The sequence below is a fragment of the Chanodichthys erythropterus genome, chromosome 20, assembly GCF_024489055.1.
Source record: "Chanodichthys erythropterus isolate Z2021 chromosome 20, ASM2448905v1, whole genome shotgun sequence".
Taxonomy (NCBI): Eukaryota; Metazoa; Chordata; class Actinopteri; order Cypriniformes; family Xenocyprididae; genus Chanodichthys; species Chanodichthys erythropterus.
In genome coordinates, this window is record NC_090240.1 from 22,090,250 (window position 1) to 22,108,415 (window position 18,166).

General features: G+C 39.7%; 1 protein-coding gene across 1 annotated transcript; it reads left to right on the forward strand.

Annotated features, from left to right (window-relative positions):
* Positions 1 to 562: 562 nt before the first annotated feature.
* On the forward strand, positions 563 to 15,443 carry fignl2 (fidgetin like 2). Its single transcript, XM_067371764.1, has 3 exons — positions 563 to 645; positions 2,405 to 2,546; positions 12,010 to 15,443. Exons 2-3 carry the CDS (start codon positions 2,522 to 2,524, stop codon positions 14,064 to 14,066), a joined length of 2,082 nt encoding a protein of 693 aa, XP_067227865.1. The 5' UTR covers positions 563 to 645; positions 2,405 to 2,521; the 3' UTR covers positions 14,067 to 15,443.
* The last annotated feature ends 2,723 nt before the right edge of the window (positions 15,444 to 18,166 follow it).

Sequence of the window (18,166 nt, forward strand, 5' to 3'; positions counted from 1 at the left end):
TAAGTGTAAAGTCAGCTTAGCAGCTGTAAAAATGAGTCTGATCTTGAATTGTCTAGAAATGTTTTGTTGGACTCACTTTAAGTTAGAATTAAAGTTCCAGTACTAATTTGTGGAATAATATAGTGTTTACTATATATTTAGTATTGATCAGAATTTTAGAGGAGTAATTTTGCAATTTTCGACCAAAATAAACATCGTCAAGCTAATTCCCTCAGGGACTAGCCTAGCTCAGCCTCTGGCTCTCCCTCCACCACAACTAGCCTTCTCTCTATATCTCTCTCAGAAAAAGAATACAAGCCTGCACTCCAAGCATGATTGGTCAGCTGCCCCCACCCCATAGTCCTCCTCTCATTCTCTCTTTCTCTCTCTCTGCTTAAATAGTTTTAACAAAAAATAGAGAGAGAGAGGTAGAGAGAGGGGGATGGGGAAAGCTGGGGGAGGGTAATTGTGTATGTGTGTGTGTGTGGGTGCCCTGTTGTCACTGGTTGGGAGGGAAAGAGAGAGAGAGAGAGACGGCCAGAGAGAGAGAGAGAGTTGAGTCGTGTCCCATATGTGGAAAAAAAAGCATAGTACTGCACACGCGAGCCTGTCTGCTCCAGGGATTATCTAACAGCTTTTGAATCTGATGTGGAAATGCAGGCATGAGTAGGTGAGTCTACCTCGACTATTAAACTGGACACTTTGCTGCTCCTGCTGTTGCTGCTGTTCTTGTCTGAAGCTGTAAATGATTGAAAGTCTTAACTCTGCATTGCACTGTTCTCTACTTCTCCTGATAGCACGTACTCTTCTTCTTCACTCTGTTTCATTGGATTCTCTCTCCTTTAATGCGAAACAGCCTCTTCTGCATTCCCCGCACCGCATGCAGGTGTCGGTTTTTTAAGGGAATGTCTCTTGATGTCTGCATGTGCGTGCATGAGTTTGCTTTATAGATGTGTCAGTCTTCATTCTCAGCAAGTTCAGAGCTTGTTTATTTAGGACAGTGTTTCAGTCAGTGATTAAATGTAAAAGTTTCCATGTTAAGTTTAAAATATTGTGAAAGCATCATCCTTGAATGAGGTTTTGTATTTTTTCTGTCCTTAGATGATTTATGTCCTGAGTCTAACAATATAGTTTTGCAGTTTCTATTTTTTGACTCAAAACCAGTACTTACATCATGAACTGTAAGAGAACATATACATACAATTATACAATATTAATTAAAGTTTCACATAATTTCTCATTTTTGTCACAAAACCATTAGTTCATACATAAAAAATACTATATTAACTAGCAGTTTTAAATTTTTGTATCAAAACCAACATATACATGAAACACTTCATAAAAATATACTATATTAAATAAAAATTGTTAGTGTATTATGGTGTGTTATCACTCATTTACAGGTATATATATCTTAACCTGACCAGATACAGTAATAAACTGATCATTAAAACACTGGTGTGATTAAAAATATATATTTACACATTAACAAAAATAAATTCTGTACACTTAAAACAGTTTATATCATTTTTAGCATATAATTTTGTAATGAATGGTGTGTAAGTTGCCATTTCATTTCCTGAAAGCAGGGCTGGACGCCACACTGTTTGACTAACATTATTATGTAATATTTTTCATTCATGTGTGAGCTTTCATACACGCTGTCTTGAGAAGGAATGGCGCTGTCCTTTGGGACACACCAAAAAATAATTTATATTAAATTATAAAAAAAATGATATATAATGCTGTTTATTAATTGCTAAATATTGCTATATATATATATATATATATATATATATATATATATGTGTGTGTGTGTGTGTGTATTATTCTTAAATATATATATATATGTATATATATAATATATATATATATAGAAAATATATATATATATATTCTTTTTGTGGTTGCCAATATATGGTAGTAGTTTTTTGTTTTTTTTGTTTTTTTATATGTCTTCTGTTAGAAAAAATGATAATTGAGCCAGGAGAGTGTGTGGCTAGGGATAAAATGAGCTTAATTTTGTGAAAGCATGCTTTGGCTGCTGTTATGAGGCGAGGGGAACAGCTATGGTATGCATGGTGCTTTTTGTCAGGGAGATTTAGAAAGCCCTCTTTAGAAGCAGGACACAACCATACAATCAGCTTAATGCCTGTGTGCAGGCTCTTAATGAATACCCCTGTGTGTGTTCAGCCCACAGTGAGAGTCCCTGTGTCCATGACTGTTCACTCTTGTCTAAAATTGAGATGAAGACATAGAGGCTCTTAATTGTATGTTGCACACTAAGTTTGCATTTATGCATCATAAACTTGTTTGTTTTCATTTAAAAACATTTACATGTATTATATTTAGTGCAGTGTATGTGTATATAATGACAATTCGTCCCTCCTGAATTCTCCTCCTCTTCTTTTTTTTTTCTTTTCAGGAACACGTTTTTTAGAGTTCCAATGTGAGTAGAAGCCAGCGATGGACTACAGCCGTACAGACGCTAACCTGGGTTTCCCCGCAGAACTCTTACCGTAATCGAGACCAGATCCGCAGAATGCTGAGTCCCATTGTTCCCTATAGTAAGTGTAACGTTTTAACGTCAAACCTCAGAAAAAGCAATGAATAACTTATTGTCATCTTTAGACTAGTAAAAAAAATTCCTACGGCTACTTGGGTATTTGGTTTGTTGATAAACCAGTTTGAACAATGGTGCATTTTAAAAACAAAATGTCTCAGATGTTCACCCCAGTGTCCTCATCATGATGTTTAAGTCACATTATTGGCTGTGAAAATACCTAAAGTATATTTCATGGTTGGTAGGGCAGGTGTGGAGGTGAGCTGATGGCTCTACCAGCAGAAACCCTGTCGTTCTGCCAGTGTCATCTCACCATGATTACCCACCAGTGTCCAGCTTACTAGTTACTTCCTGTATCTCTGTACTTTTCTGTCATTCTTTCTCTTCTTTTCTTGCTCCCTTTCTCCAGCTCTCTTCCCCCTCCTCACTGTTCTCGACTGACCTAATAACTGACGTGTCCAGTTTTAGCCCCCATTCCTAACCCCCCTGCCAGGCTTCATTTGAGCTCCGTGCTGGCCCTCTCCAAAACAGCATTGTTTGTTGGCCAGCATGGGGTTTCTTCCCCCAGTTCTGCCTGAAGAGATGCTTTTTTCTCCACTCTTTAGCTCTTCTTCTCTGTGCTATATAGGCATGGCAGTTACATGAAAAGAGGGAGGGAAATCAAACTAAAGGACCAAAGCACCTCTATCTGTGATGTAATCGTGTATTAATGAGTCGCCTGCTTGAATACTTTTCAGCTGGCTTGCTAGGTTGTTGCAGCAACCGATTACCATTGATGTCTAATATGGTGTTATAATTCCATTTAGCGAGGCATTCAGAGGACCTTTGTCATGAACTGAATTCTGTACATATGTTTTAGAAGACAGAGAAAACTTGTTTTGATGAAGGGAAGAGCTTTTATCTTTTAGTATCATAATTCCACATTTCCTTCGAGACTAGTTAGCTGATCCTCACAATTTGAGCAAAGAAGTATTTTGTTTCCAAACTGAAATCACTTTTTTATGTCTAGACATACTAAATTAGTTTCTCTGTTTAGTAGTTAAAGAGCCACATTATTGTCTTGTCAAGTGATAAGACTATAATGGCTGTTTTTTCTCAATTTTTTTTTTTTTTTATTTAAATTATATACAACTTATATAAAATAAATCTATGAAATATATAAATACAAATTTAAATTAAAATTATTTCTGAAGGATCAATGAAGAATCGAGGAATGCTGAAAATTCAGCTTTGACATCACAGGAATAAATTATATTTTATGATATATTAAAATAGAAAACAAGTGTTATAATATTTCACAATATTTCTGTTTTTACTGTATTTTTTATTTTTTTTGGTTAAATAAATATACCTTTGGTGAGCATAAGCAAAAGAGATTTTTTTGTAAAATCATTTTAAAAAATCTTACCGACCCCAAACTTTTGAAAGTTAGTTTATATATAAATGATTTATTGATATATTAATTATATTTATAATTCATTATTAAAGTTCTGCCTTTCCTGGTATAATGAATCAGTAATAGTTTCTTCTGTGTAGTCTGTCTCTCTTTGCACACTTTAAATGTCACAAAGCCCTGTCAGAATATTTTGAATTCTTTGAGGATCTGGAAAGTTGTTGTTTGTGTGTAGTTTAGTGCAAACACCTCTTAGCCACTGATTTTAGACGGCTAATATCACAGATCCTGATTTTCCAGTGCTGCAGCATGCATTTAAGATTTTGGAACTGATCTTTTTGTTTCTAAACTTTGATGTTTGTAGACTGTGCATATATGTGTGTGAATGTTTCCCCGAGTGTCTAGTGTGATATTAGGACAGCACACAAAGGTGTTAGATATCCCTCCTGTTTACCCTTTGAGCTTTTAAAGCCAGGCAAATACCTTTTCCTCCCAGTCATTCCCAGTCCTGATATGTCCTTTACGTTCATTCTGCCTCATAATTCGACTATGCCGGAGCCAGGTGAATGTAGGGCAGCTTATGTAGTATATATGTGAATAGTGTCACATCCATGCTGGAATTTTCTTTGTGGAGCAACTGAGCATTTCTGACATCAGTGTTTATGTTTGACTCCAGAGGATAGGCATTTTTGTACTCCATATGTGCGTTTGAGTATTTTGTTTGATGTCTGTCGCATGCAATTACATATACTCTCCTTGCATCCACAAACAAAAGTGTTGCATTGATGAGCATGTAGGAACCACAAGCTGAAGAGGTTCAGAGCCAGAGCTGAAGGAAATCTGAGAGAGATTCCTGGGGCCATGGATACTCCTGGAGGGATTTGGTGCAAAGAATCTGTAATCTGCACTTCAAACACACCCTTAAATCAGTCCCAGGCCAGCAGCCCATGAGTGCTCTAACTCTTGTTTCTTGGGGGCCCTGCTGTCCGACATATTCCTTGTATAAAGAGAAACAAGCACAGCCTCAGCTCTCTTGCTTTATAACCTCATTTCTTCCCTTCTCCACACTAAAGGCTTGGGCAGATGAAGCACTCTAATTGCATCTGTTAAGTCATTAAGGCTTTGAGTTCGGTCTATAGGGAGGGGTGCGTTGGATGCTGCAGAAAGAGCGATTAACAACGAGCATCAAACACATCTATTCTAATGAGAGCGACAGGGTGAATACGGCTCTGGAGAGGCATGTGGACCCTTGAGTAAACAGGCAAGGTGCTGAAGTGTTTGTGTGAATGAGCGCGGGGTCATTAGCGGTGGGTGTGAATGGACTTTAATTAGCCTGCAGTGCAGTCAGTGAGATGGAAGAGAAGTGGCGGACATAGGAAAAGCGGCTTAGAGATACACATTCAACCACATACACATACTCCTGCCTCAGCTCATCATCTCACCATTGTTGAAGACAGCTCATTAGGCCACAATTATGCTTCCAATTAAGGCCCGGACTTCTGAGGGTTATTGGGTATCAAGCTTGCAATCACTGCTCCACGATATCCCTCAAAGGGCTTGTCCGTGCTTCTCTAATTAAAGGTATAGTTCACTCAAAAATGAATATTGTGCCTTTATGTTTGAACACAGTTGGAACACAGAAGTAGTACAGTGAAAGTCAACAGGGTCCAATGTTGATTTTGGACCCTGATGACTTTCATTGTATAAAACCGGATAAAACATTCTTCAAAGTATATTCATTACTGTTCTGCAGAAGATATATAAAGGCATGACTCTAACACTGCAAAGATCAATGATTCCCAAGGAAAGCAATGTATTTGGAATGATATGAGGGTGAGTAAATGACAGAATTTTGTATTTTTGGGTGAACTATCCCTTTAAGCTGGAGTGAGTCATTTGTGTAACATCAGTATTTGTCTGATATGTAGTCTACAAAGTCAAAACTACATACTATATGTCCTGCATTCAATCCAAGTCATATTTGTGAGTGTGCACACAGAAAATCCCAACACGGTTGTAGGGTTATTAAATAAAGTGGCCAGGGAATTCGAGAGAGAGGGCACTGATACTCAATTCGGGAACTACGTGAGGGGGCAGGGTGGAAAGGAAGGAGGGAGTGGGGGAAGAGAGAGACTGGAAGAAGGAGATGGAGGAGAACAGGGGGAGATGGAGGAGAGATTGGGTAAGGGGGACAGATGGAAGGGGGTGATTGGTCATCACAGAGCCTAAGGACAGCTGTTCTTTGATATATTAGTGGACACAATGACCTAAACCTGGCCTGCGGCCGCAGAAAATAGGACCCCTGTTTTTCTTAAAGGGGAGGGGTGCCAGGCTTTTGGCCATTTGTGGACAAAAATTAGCTGGTCAAGGGGGTGGGGATATTGTTTGTAAAATTATGAGCATCTAATCATTCATTCAAACCACCAAGGCCTATGGGGTTTTCTCATTTTTAGTGCATAATGAGCTAAAAATGTGCACAAGTATTCATTCACAAATTATACATGTAGATATTGGTCTTGACAACATGGCACTTTAAGTTTTCCATCATGTGCCTATTTAATCAAACATATGTATTGATTTCAGACTTAAAGAAAAAGATGTAGACAATTTGAAATGTACAAATGTTCAAATATGTAATAATTTCTAATGAATCAATTTCCCATGAGTAATAGCCTACATTGTTATGCATTTGTCAGCAATGCTGATTTTTCATTATTCTCACACTGTTGACACTCAATATTTACTGTAGTCATCATTAACATTAACCCACAGATTGTCCCAAATGGCAAAGCAATAACACCTTCAAAGCTGAGACATTATGGACTGCAGCTCACATGGATGACTAGTGAGAAAGAGGAGAGAAAGAGAGAGAGAAGGAAAAAAAATCAGATCATTCACTGCCACTCTAGCAGATAGGCTCCTTCCTCTAGGGACCCCACGGGGCCTCGCTGAAAAGAGCCATGGCGTCTGGCAGTGCGCATGGGAGCAGGTGTGAAAACTTGTAAGGCCCACCGCCTCTTCTGCTATTACATCTTTTTAGGCCCATGAAAAGGGAGCAGATGAGCAGAAAGAAAGAGCAAGAGAAAGAGACAGAGAGATCATGTTAACCACACTGCTGTAACTAATGCATCATTTCATAAAAATTGTCATAGTTTTGCCCTATTATGCATGCCTAGTAAATTATATGGACCTCACACTACTTTTCTTATTATTTTCTTTATCTGATCTGCCTACATCCAGGACCATAACAGATTTGTGTAACAGGTATGTGCCTACAGTATGACTTTTTTTTTCAGCCAGAGAAAAACGTATATTTTCAGTGTTTTTAAAAAAACATTTTTAAATATATTTGTTAAATAATTATCTCTATTAATTTATTTATATTGATTTAAATGAAAATAAGAAGTACCAATACCGTACAGCCTGAAGAAAGAATGGATTTTGAATAACTATCGTAAAGGATTTGTATGACTTTAAAGTGCGCAATGGGCTTACATCATTGACATTTTGCAGTTCCTCTGCCTAAAGCATTGATTCAGAGACATCTGTATACGGAATACAAATCAGCTGATGATTAGAACGCAGGGTGCCATCTTATCTGCACTGAGGTGATTAATTCATGTAAACACAATCCTCCCTCTGCAGTCTTTTCAACCAGATCTACTCTGTCTCTCTCATCTTTCTCCCTCTCTCTCCCTCCTTCATCTTTATTCTCTCTTGAAAGAGCCCTTCTTTTGTGGCATCTGTGTTCTTCAAAGTGAGTTCCACACATACCAGCACTGTGGGCTGAAGTTTCAGGACATAATTCTTAACAGGATGCTCACTGTTCACCCGTACAACTTCTTCTTTTTGGTTGTTTTGATGTTTAACTGACAGAAAGTGGTAGTAATTAATCAAATACTCAGAACTGAGCAAACGTGTGTGTGTGTTGTTATTTCCAGTTGCTTCCCTTTAAAGTTGTCTCTTATTTCAACAGTGTTAGGGGAGCTGAATGAGTACTCTTGTGTGCTGTTTGTTGCATTGCAGAGGCTCACTTGAAGAGTGTTCGTAGGATTTGATATTTGAATTAGCATTGAGGGGCTGTCTTTAGTAGATAAACCTACTTAAATCTACGTGTGGGGTTCAGGGAATGGGTGCCCACAATAATGCCTGATTGGATTGATTCAGCCTGCTCCTGTTTACAACTGGCCTCTGTGCAATCTGCCTGGTTTAATGGCCCCGTGTCCCAGAAGGCTTGTTGCATCCATGTAGGTTTTGTTCCTCAGGGCAGGAAAACAAAAGTGACGCGGCCTGAAAGTGCACACGGACCCCTGGGGAGCTGTGAAAAGCTGAGCATCCTCCAACAGCCGGGCCTGCTTGGCTCTCACATTGCAGAACCTTCTGCTCTGACATCCTGCTTGAAGTCGCGTAGTGGGCGAGTCGTAACTAAAATCTTGGTTATCCTAACTTTTTTCAAAGAAATGGTTTATTGAAACCCACTGATGTTCACTAATTCATTATTTTATTTGGTTCCACATATATTTGTGAAATATCAAGATGGCAAGACACACGCAGATCTCCGAAGGAACCCTCAATAAATCCCAGGACGGCACAAAGGCTGTCAGCGCACTGCTGCTTGAATAGATTAATAAGATTTCCATAATTAGGCAGGCCTCTGACAATAGGATCCCTCAGCTTTTGTCTCAGGACCAACAGGATTGTCAGGCCAGGAGGACGTCTGCTGGATGGGCTGTTCAACAATGGACCCACAGACAGTAAGGCGACCAGTGGAAACATCTGTCTCCCTGCCAGCCTCGAACCCACACAGAGCCACTACAGCAAGCCACTCATTGCGGCTCACACAAAGCAATGGCCATGAGCTCCCCTGTTTATGCCTCTTTTGTTAATAATGTGTGATTAGAACTGGTCCTGTGGCTATAATTTAGGTTTATGTGTGTGAGAGGGAGATGGGAAATGTTGTTGTGTCCAAGTTGAGACACAAAATCAAGATACAGCTGCACTTTCTCCAGCATATTTCACCTATGCCCATAATGTATTTTGTCTTTTGGCTTGTCACTTAATTATCTGTTCAGTTCAGTCACTGCTTTTTTAAATTATTTTTGTTTAAATGCGCACCTTATAATTGATTGTTTAAATGGGGAATTAATTAATTATGGCTTATTCTAATTAGAGCATTTTTACAATGGTTGCATTAAAAGTTTCCTGAAAAGTATTATACGACTGCTACTATAAAAAGTCCACTTCTGATATTCAATTTTATTAGTTAATTTTATTAATATTAGATACAATTAATGTCAACTTTTTATTTTGTTCATTCATTATTTTACTTTATTTTACAGTGCCTAATTCTCATTATACCTGTTATGCAGAAAATGCTTTGGCGAGACAAATTTACATTTTTTTCATGCAAATAAAGAACCTTAAACTGTAAAATGATTTCAAGAGGTTGAGCTTGATGTTTGTCTAATCTTAATGAGAACATTGTTTGTTCTTGTGTGACTGCAAAACTCATCATCTTCCTCTCTTTTGGCATATTTTATAAATTATTTCTTGGTTTGAAACTGTCATTTATTCACAGAAATCAATAGCCTTTAGTGGTCATTCCCACTTCTACCTGTGTAATTGGATCATCTATTCTCAAATGCCCAGAATGAGTTCATTTCAGGAGCTGTGGTGATTTAAATAGAAACACAGATTAAATCACATTTAGATTATTAGATAGTCCCTGCTGAGGCGTAGCTCTAATTGCAGACCAGTTCATCTGTGGTTGATTTCATGCTGATGGATAGAAGTGTTGTCACGATAATGGAATTTCTAACTTCAATACGATACCTTGAAAAATATCTATATTCTTTACCATTTTCGATACCCTTGTGAAAACTGCCATATATGCTGCCATAACGATATTTTTATTATCTCATATTTTTGTGGCAAAAGCTTACACATGGCATATTTGAAACTTAAATTTACAAAAAATGAATGAGACGAGTGTGTCAACTCACTGTCGGAGGGAAGAGAGAGTGAGAACATGCACCTGTTATCAGTGTATCGATACTGCAGAAAATGAGTATAGGAATCGTTTCAGATATTACAGATATTGTTTTTTGGACCATTAATAGATAGCGCTTTTAGCTGGGTAGTAGGATACTAAGGTGAACTGTTCCTCTTTAAGCAGCCTGACCCAAATAGCACTTCCATGTTCAATTTGGAAGCGATTTCCCGTGTGTCTTGGTGCACACACACTCGTGTATATTGATGGAGTGGACAGCAGTTTGGCCGCCTGAATGACTTCCCTAATGTCAAGCCCCATCCTCTCACATAGACTCATGCGCGTGCATGCACATGCACACACGGCGGCCAGAGCGCCTGCTGTCCACTCCCCCTCCTTTCCACCCGTTGTAGGTTTTATGAGCTCCCCTGGGCTGCCATCCATCTCTGTCGCACACTGGCCCCATTATTGTGCTCCATACAGCACTTCACAAACCAGCCTGCAGATGGGATTGTCCTGCTGGACATATACTGTTTCTACTGACTGGACAATGACCAAATCCTTTACCTGTGTTCACCTTGTTTTACATATTCTGAATCGTTTTTGTGTTTTATCTTGAAGTTATTATTAGAAATAGGGGTAAGGTGTTAGTTTGGACATGGGGAACTTCAGGGTCTAGAGATGAATATGAAGGACATGGTAATCCAATGGCCATCTGGTCTGTTGGTGTGATCTTTTGGAATAAATAGCAGGCTAAATCTGAAGACACACATGGGAAGGTTTGGCAACCGGAGGGGCGAGAGTTTGAGAAACAGAAAAAGCACACAAAGGGGGAGGGACAAGTTTTTTTTGGAGAAAAAGAGTAAGGGGGAACATAGCATACAGAACTGAGGCTTGATTTAAATGGCAATAAAGCAGCAGCTTGCACACTCTGACAGAAGTGTGAATAACAAATCATCACTTTCTCCTCAGATTGCAGCCTACAATGAAGATTTGCAGTTTATTCCATTTACTTCCACATTTCCCCCTGTAGCCCTCACCCCAGGCTGATTCCTGTCAGTTCAATAATGCCAAGCTATGTGTGGAATTTAGTTAATGCCTCTGGAAGGAGCAGTTGCAGAACCTCATGAAATGGCTGGTTTTAAAGCAATTCTCTTCTCCATGAAAATCTGAAAAAAGACTATGAACAAAATGCACTTCCTATTGAAGTATTAAGATCTTTTTATTATTAATGGGCATAAATTATGCATACCTTAAATAATTAACATTTTGATTTTTTAAAATTAATTTCTTATGAAATGCCTTTAAACTGTTATGCTGTCAAGTGTTTTGCAATTTTAGAAGCTCAAAAAATTTGTTTTATGTAGGGGAAAAGACAGGGCAGAGACTGGATGTAGAATTTTTTTATTGAGGTTTATTTTCCACTCTTCTTGTGCATTAAGATCCCTTTAGCATTAGGCCAACATAATTAATCACAGAAAAGCGGTGCTGGAGATAGCCAGAGGAAAGGGCATTCCACACTCCCAGTGCTTCATGGGAAGTGGCCAATGAATAGCACAACTATTTCGTCCACCCATCCCAACCCCCCCTTTCTCCCCATATTGGTCCCTCCCTCTCCCCCTCTGTTCCTTCTTCTTTCTCTTTCCCCCCTTCTGTCAAGCTGGCCATAGAGGCCTTTTGGAGAATTGCTTTGTGGATGGACTGGGGTGGTGGGAGGGGATGTATTGAGAGAAACATGCGCAGGGTGATAACAGTTTCTCCTCTGGGAGAACTGCAGATGGCAACACAAGGCTGTTACATGGCTGAGGGCTTGAAAGGAGCAAATTCATTTTATACTTGTTTCAAAAAACAGACTCCCTCGTTGTGCATGCACACAATACCATAAGAGTCCTCTCACCAAGCAAAATGGCAGCCAAAAAAATCAGCCCTGCAATCAGCCATAATTTGTCTTTAGTCATTTTGTCTAGTCTTATAATTCTTAAAAAATCACTATATCCATCCAATACTGATTTGTGAATACTTAGAATGTAAACTTTTGTTATATAGCACATTCTTGCATAATCTGACAAATTGCTATCTTCGCAGGCCTATTGAAGATGCACTGGAACCCGGAGCATGCCCAGCCCCTGAGCCAGTGGCCTGAGCAGCATTTGGACGTGTCCTCCACCACCTCATCCCCTGCCCACAAGTCTGAGCTCTACCCCAGCCGCAGCCGTGGCTCCTACAGCTACGCCTGGGCAAATGATGACATCTCAGCCCTTACTGCCTCCAACCTGCTGAAGCGTTATGCTGAAAAATACTCGGGCATGCTAGACTCACCATACGAACGCCCAGCTGTGGGCGCATACACTGAGCCTGGAGCTTTTGGGGCTCTCAACGGAGGCCAGAAAAGTGAACTGGAACCTTGGCCTCTTACGCACAGCACTGATGGGGCATATCCCTTAGTGCCTCCTTCATCTCATGATGGTCTGTCTGGGCCAAAGGTGGTTCCCACATCAGCAGGCCCACCAGGCTCTGGCAATGTATCAGCTGTTAACAGCAACCTTTCAGACTCTGGCTACAGCGGGAGCAGCTCCTGCAGTGGGCCCCATTCCAGTGACTACCCCCCCAGTTACAACGGCACCTACCTCTCATCAGGGTACTGTCCCCAACCCAGTTCAGCACTTCCACCAACCTCGTTACATGCCCTTCAGCCTAACCCCACACTTCTCCCCAGTTACACACCTTCTGCGCCTGTGTACAACTACCCCCCTAGCACCTACCCTCACCAGACTAGCCTTGCTCCTAGTTACACCCACCCAACAGCCCCTTACATCCCCTCGGGCATAGCTGCCCCCTCTCCGCTACCCTCAAGACCCACAGTGGTTGGTGGCAGCTATGGATATCAGAACAGCAGTCTAGGCGGCTCAGAGCCAGGGGGCTCTTTGAAGAGAAAAGCATTTGAGATGACCCTGGATGAGGAAGATGGAGACAGTTCACGCTATAGGAAGTATAGCTATGACCCCATGAAAACTGGGGGAGAATCTCCATATGGGGTCACTGATAAAGTTGAGTGCCGTGGAAATGGCTTTGGAACAGGCAGCACGGATCCTCAAGCCTTTAAGCCTAGTAAACCTTCATCTCAGTCAAGCCTCGAAGGAGATGAAGTTGGAAAGTACAGTGGGCTGAAGCCCTTGGTTTCACCAACATATGGAGCAGCAGGGGACTACAGCCCCCCAGCAGCCATGACTGGGGAGAATGGAGGTACAGAGCAGGGCTTCTCCCAGCATCGTTCGCAGAAGCGCTCCGATCCTATGAAAAGCATGGAGCCCCAAATGCTGGAGCTAGTAAGTCGAGAACTGCAGGATTGCAGTCCAGCATTGCTTTGGAGTGAACTGGCTGGGAACTGTCACATCAAAGCAGCGCTGGAGGAAGACCTGTTGTGGCCTGTCCTGCGACCCAACCCTGCCATCTGCCCACCCAGAACCGTCCTGCTGTTTGGCCCTCAAGGAGGGGGCAAAACCACACTGGCACGATCCATGGCATCTCAACTGGGTGCTACCTTCTATAGGCTGAGTGGTGCAACTTTGGCCTCTAAATTGAAAGGAGAGGCAGAGCAACTATTGATCACCCTGTTCTCGGTTGCAACGGCCCGACAACCTTCAGTGGTGCTGCTTAGCGAGGTGGAGTCTGTTGAGGAGGAAGGTCTCAGACAGCAACTGCAGGCCCAGCTAGAGAAGACCCAGCATGGTCAGAGCGGCCTGGTTCTGGTGGTGTGCACTACAAGACGGCCTGATTTGATCAAAGATCCCCTTCTGCGCTGCTTCTCCAAGCGTTACCATATAGGCTTGCCAGATGGGAGCACACGCAGACACGTGCTTCTGCAGGCGCTGGCGCCCCAAGGCTGCAATCTGGGTGAAAGGGAGATGTCAGCAGTACTGCAGCGTTCAGAAGGCTTCTCTGTCTGGGAGCTGCTGCAGCTCTGCCAGCAGGCTCTGGCATCAGCTTCTGCATCGGCACCCGTGCCCTTGCACGGCCTCCCTGCATCCCTTTCTTCTCCTACCCTCCAAGACTTTGAAAATGCTTTCTGCAAGGTACGTCCAAACAGCACCCCCAAAGAACTGGACACTTGTATGGAGTGGAGCAAGGTTTATAGCCACTGAGAACCTAGTCATCCACTGGTTGGGGACTGCTACATTTGTTTTATTAAATACTTGTTGCAGCCAAAAGAGTGGAACTCGTTGAGAAATTACAGTTTATGGTGGGGAGGCATTTTGGATTTAATGCATTTAATCTAGGGAACATGCCATGGTGTGTTGTTTTTCTATAAATATACATATACTTTATTTTTTCCCAAAGAAATGAAATATTAGGCCTTTCTTGAAGGGGCATTTATTAGTTGCTTGGCTTATCTGATAGAAAATCTCAATTATATTTTGGAATTTCACTGGAATTCCAATTAGCCTTGATCCTGGACTAAACCTGGAGGTTATAGATCACTTGACTTTTCCTGAAAAATACCCCCATTGATTGCAGCTCTCAGGATCCTATTTATTGCCAGTCCACTCCAGTGGTGTTGTATCTTTTGCATTGATTTACTTGAAAGATCATTTGGTGTTAAAGGGCTTAGGATATATCAAAACTACTTTGTTTTTACCAAAAATGCTCAACAACACATTATTGTCCAAGTTACAGCATTCACCAAAAGGTATTTACTGTTATGCAACCTCTTGGCAAGAAAGCAACAGTATTTTGAAAAATTGATTGTTAGGCCACGGTCATATCTTGTGCACTTTGTCAAAATGGTCATTTTACCAAAAGAGTATGCGTTGCTACCCAAAAAGTATTAAATTGCTAATCCATAGAAAGTCAGATAATAGAAAGAGACAGGCTTTTATTGTTGGTACACTTCTTTAAGAACACTTTGTTAAAGGTAATATTTTTCCAAATACAACAATATGCTAACAACCCATCACATTCCTCACAATCTTGTGAGAGCCTTTGCTCAGGACCCTCAAACACAAAAACAAGCAAGGGTCCATGAATGACTATTTCTCTCTTCTGCTTTACTCATTTTATTTTATTAGTATATGTAGTCTTGTTTGAAAATACTCAGGAAGAATTTCTTTACCTCAGAAATGGTAACTAAAGAATGTATGTAATCTTAGGGTCTTAGTAGTAAGCATTGAGGTTGGAGGTGAGCAACAGACCTGACACAGACCTGTATACACACTGCATCTGTGCTGTTACCTCTTAGGTGAAACTTGAAAATGCTACCAAGACAAACAATGAATGTAATTCAGGTATTTCAGAGAATATCTGATGCCATAAATCCATGTTTTTAACTCTCTATGAAAACATTTTCCCTTATCCTTACCCTTTATTTTTGATGTAGATTTTTGATGGAGTGATGATTGTCTTCATGACGTGTTATTGTAGATGGCAAACCAGATGTTTGATTTTGTTGGACAAACTGTTTTTAGAAACCAAGGTACAGAGCATATGTCAGTGTCCTTTATAAATGACTACTTGGAGCAACAACATCGAAACAACCCAAAGATCAGAATAAGATTGTTATATCTTAGAATAAGATATATATATATATATATATATATATATATATATATATATATATATATATATATATATATATATATATATATATATATATATATATATATATATATTGGTAGTTAATCATGTCTAATCATAAATTGTGTTATACCATCATGTGTAATGTATACAAATTGTAAACATGCTCACCATATAGACAATCCAGATGGAGCAGCTTCTACCAATGTTTAAATATTTTTCAGCTTGTTTGCCTAAAGGGTACATAAAAGCTACATACTGTAGAGTGATCAGATGTCTTCAAATCACCACTGCTCTGTAGATTGGCTTTTGTGGATTGTTAAATTTCGATCAGCTTTGACATAACGGCCCCTGATCACTCCTTTACCCCCAGCCCACCCCATCTTACCACAGTGGTTTGTCCCCTTGGTTGTTGGTCATGTACAGCCATGTGGTGAGCTGATTTCCCATCCCCCATTCCTCTATCTCACCACAGCCTTTTGGAGAAGCCATATTCTGATTGATGTCCAGTAACCCTATAGCACTGTTCGGCTCTTCAAGTACAGCTGGTGGCTTCACTCATGCCATACAGGTCAATCAGAATGACCCCAGGAGCATATATTGATCAATGCCGAAGAGGCAGAAAACTACAGAACCTGGCAGACTCAGGGACATCCTAAGCACACAAATACATCATCTTGTGTAGAAAATTCAGCATCAATTCTTATTCATAAAAACAAATGGTGCTTTTTCCCTGCATGGTACAACTCGGCACGGCATGGTTTGGTTTGGCTCGCTTTACTTTCAGTTTGCTTTTCCACTGCAATTTAGTATCGCTTTAAATTGGGTGGAATTATAGACTGGTCATCATAGTTGCGCCGCCTCTACTGCCGTGGATCCGCTCCTCGGGTACCAACAAGAGGAACGTCTGCACCTCGTCTACTGACCACGATACAGCCATTTCTTTTTTCAAGTTGGGTGCAACAGTCGTTTAAAGCAAGTCATTTTAAAAAAAATTGGTACTGTGGTGGCTGTTACTGACTATTTAAATCTAGTGGGTTTGGTGTCTCATGTTTCAAATTCAATGACGCTGGTACTGACGATTCTCTCTGACCAATCAGTGATCTGCAGTGTTTACACATCACATTTTGGTATCGGTATGGCACGCTTTGAACCTCAACCGAGGTAGTACTATTTAAGCAAGCCGTACTGTACCGAGCCATACCATGCAGTGGAAAACTGGTTTTATTCAGATAATATAAGTCGTATATTTGGCTGATTTCAAAGAAGAACACAAAGATAATGAGCAATTTAACAGTTTGTCCAACAAAATTGTCATTAATTAGCTGTTTTGAATCTATTAGTACAGTAACTTTGTTCTTGGATCTTGTTCTTGTACATTTTCTGTAACCATTTCTACCTCATTTTTGCAGCATATTGTACATGAAAATATTTATTTCATGTCTTTTTTGATGTCTGTTTTAAAAATGATAATGTTCTTGAACTGTAATGGTCTACCTCAGAAAAGACTGTATTTTAAGAAAAAAAGTATTACACAATATTAAAGAGAATATGTCAAAAAATCTTTCATGACTCAACTTCCTGTACATGTCAAGAAGTGGCAGATCATAGAGGTGAATTGAATTCTCTTTACATGCATATGATCTCAAAATATAAGGTTGTGAGATTATGAAATGATTTAATAAAACTAAGAGTTGTGGGATATTGAGGGCCATGGCTATGAATAAACCAAATAAAAAAATACAATGATATGAATGTAAGAGAAGCTTCTATATATGAAACTATTTGGCTAATAAGCTAGTTCAACATAGAAATGGATCTTTTCCATAGTTCACTATGTTGCTTGATTACATTCAGTGTTTAACACTCAACTATTCAATGATCGTGATTGCTTCCAGTGTCTAATAAAGGTGCTCTGTCATCAAGGGTTCAATATAGTCCAAAATATGATGGGAATTGGCTTAATTATCTATCTGTATTTGCAACTGTTATCTTAAACGGTATGATATACAACATAACCCTCATTAGGTCCAATATATTTTTAAAGATTAGATTAATCTCAGATTTAAGGTAAAGTGCTGATGGATGCTGATGATTAAGTCTCTGATTAAGATGAATAATGGAGGGTTACACACAGTCCTTGCCCTCCAGTCTCTATCTGAAGGATAATTGTTCTCAAGCTGCCAGTGGAATAAAATAATATCCTACATCTACTCAATAACACAATCACCTTGGGGAAGCACTAAGGGTTAATAATATGAATTTAAAAGTCAATAATTACCATGCACTGAAAATAAATCTTTGAATTAAGCTGTGGACTTACTAAAATGTGATTCTTTGAATATCTGAATACATTGCATTTAATTTACTTTATAATTAGATGTGTTTTTGCTGATAACTGGCAAGAAAAATATTTCAGATGTAACCAAAAAAAAAAAAAAAAAAAATAGTTGGTTCAATACCAAACTTCACCGATTGGAGTGTTTTTCTGGCTCTATTTGTCTATTCAAGAGACTTGCTTGCATTCCTGTTCACATAGACCAATCCAGTAGTTCATAATTATATCTTAATTATTATTGAGTATATGAACGTGTAAATCCCCAAAAAACAAAACAAATTTACTTTAACAAGCAAAAAATTCTCCATCAATCTCTATATCTCGTCCACCATA

Coding starts and splice junctions, on each gene's coding strand:
- fignl2 (XM_067371764.1), top strand. CDS start 2,522: ATGCTGAGTCCCATTGTTCCCTATA. Junction 2,547..12,009: donor GAGTCCCATTGTTCCCTATA/GTAAGTGTAACG, acceptor CTATCTTCGCAG/GCCTATTGAAGATGCACTGG.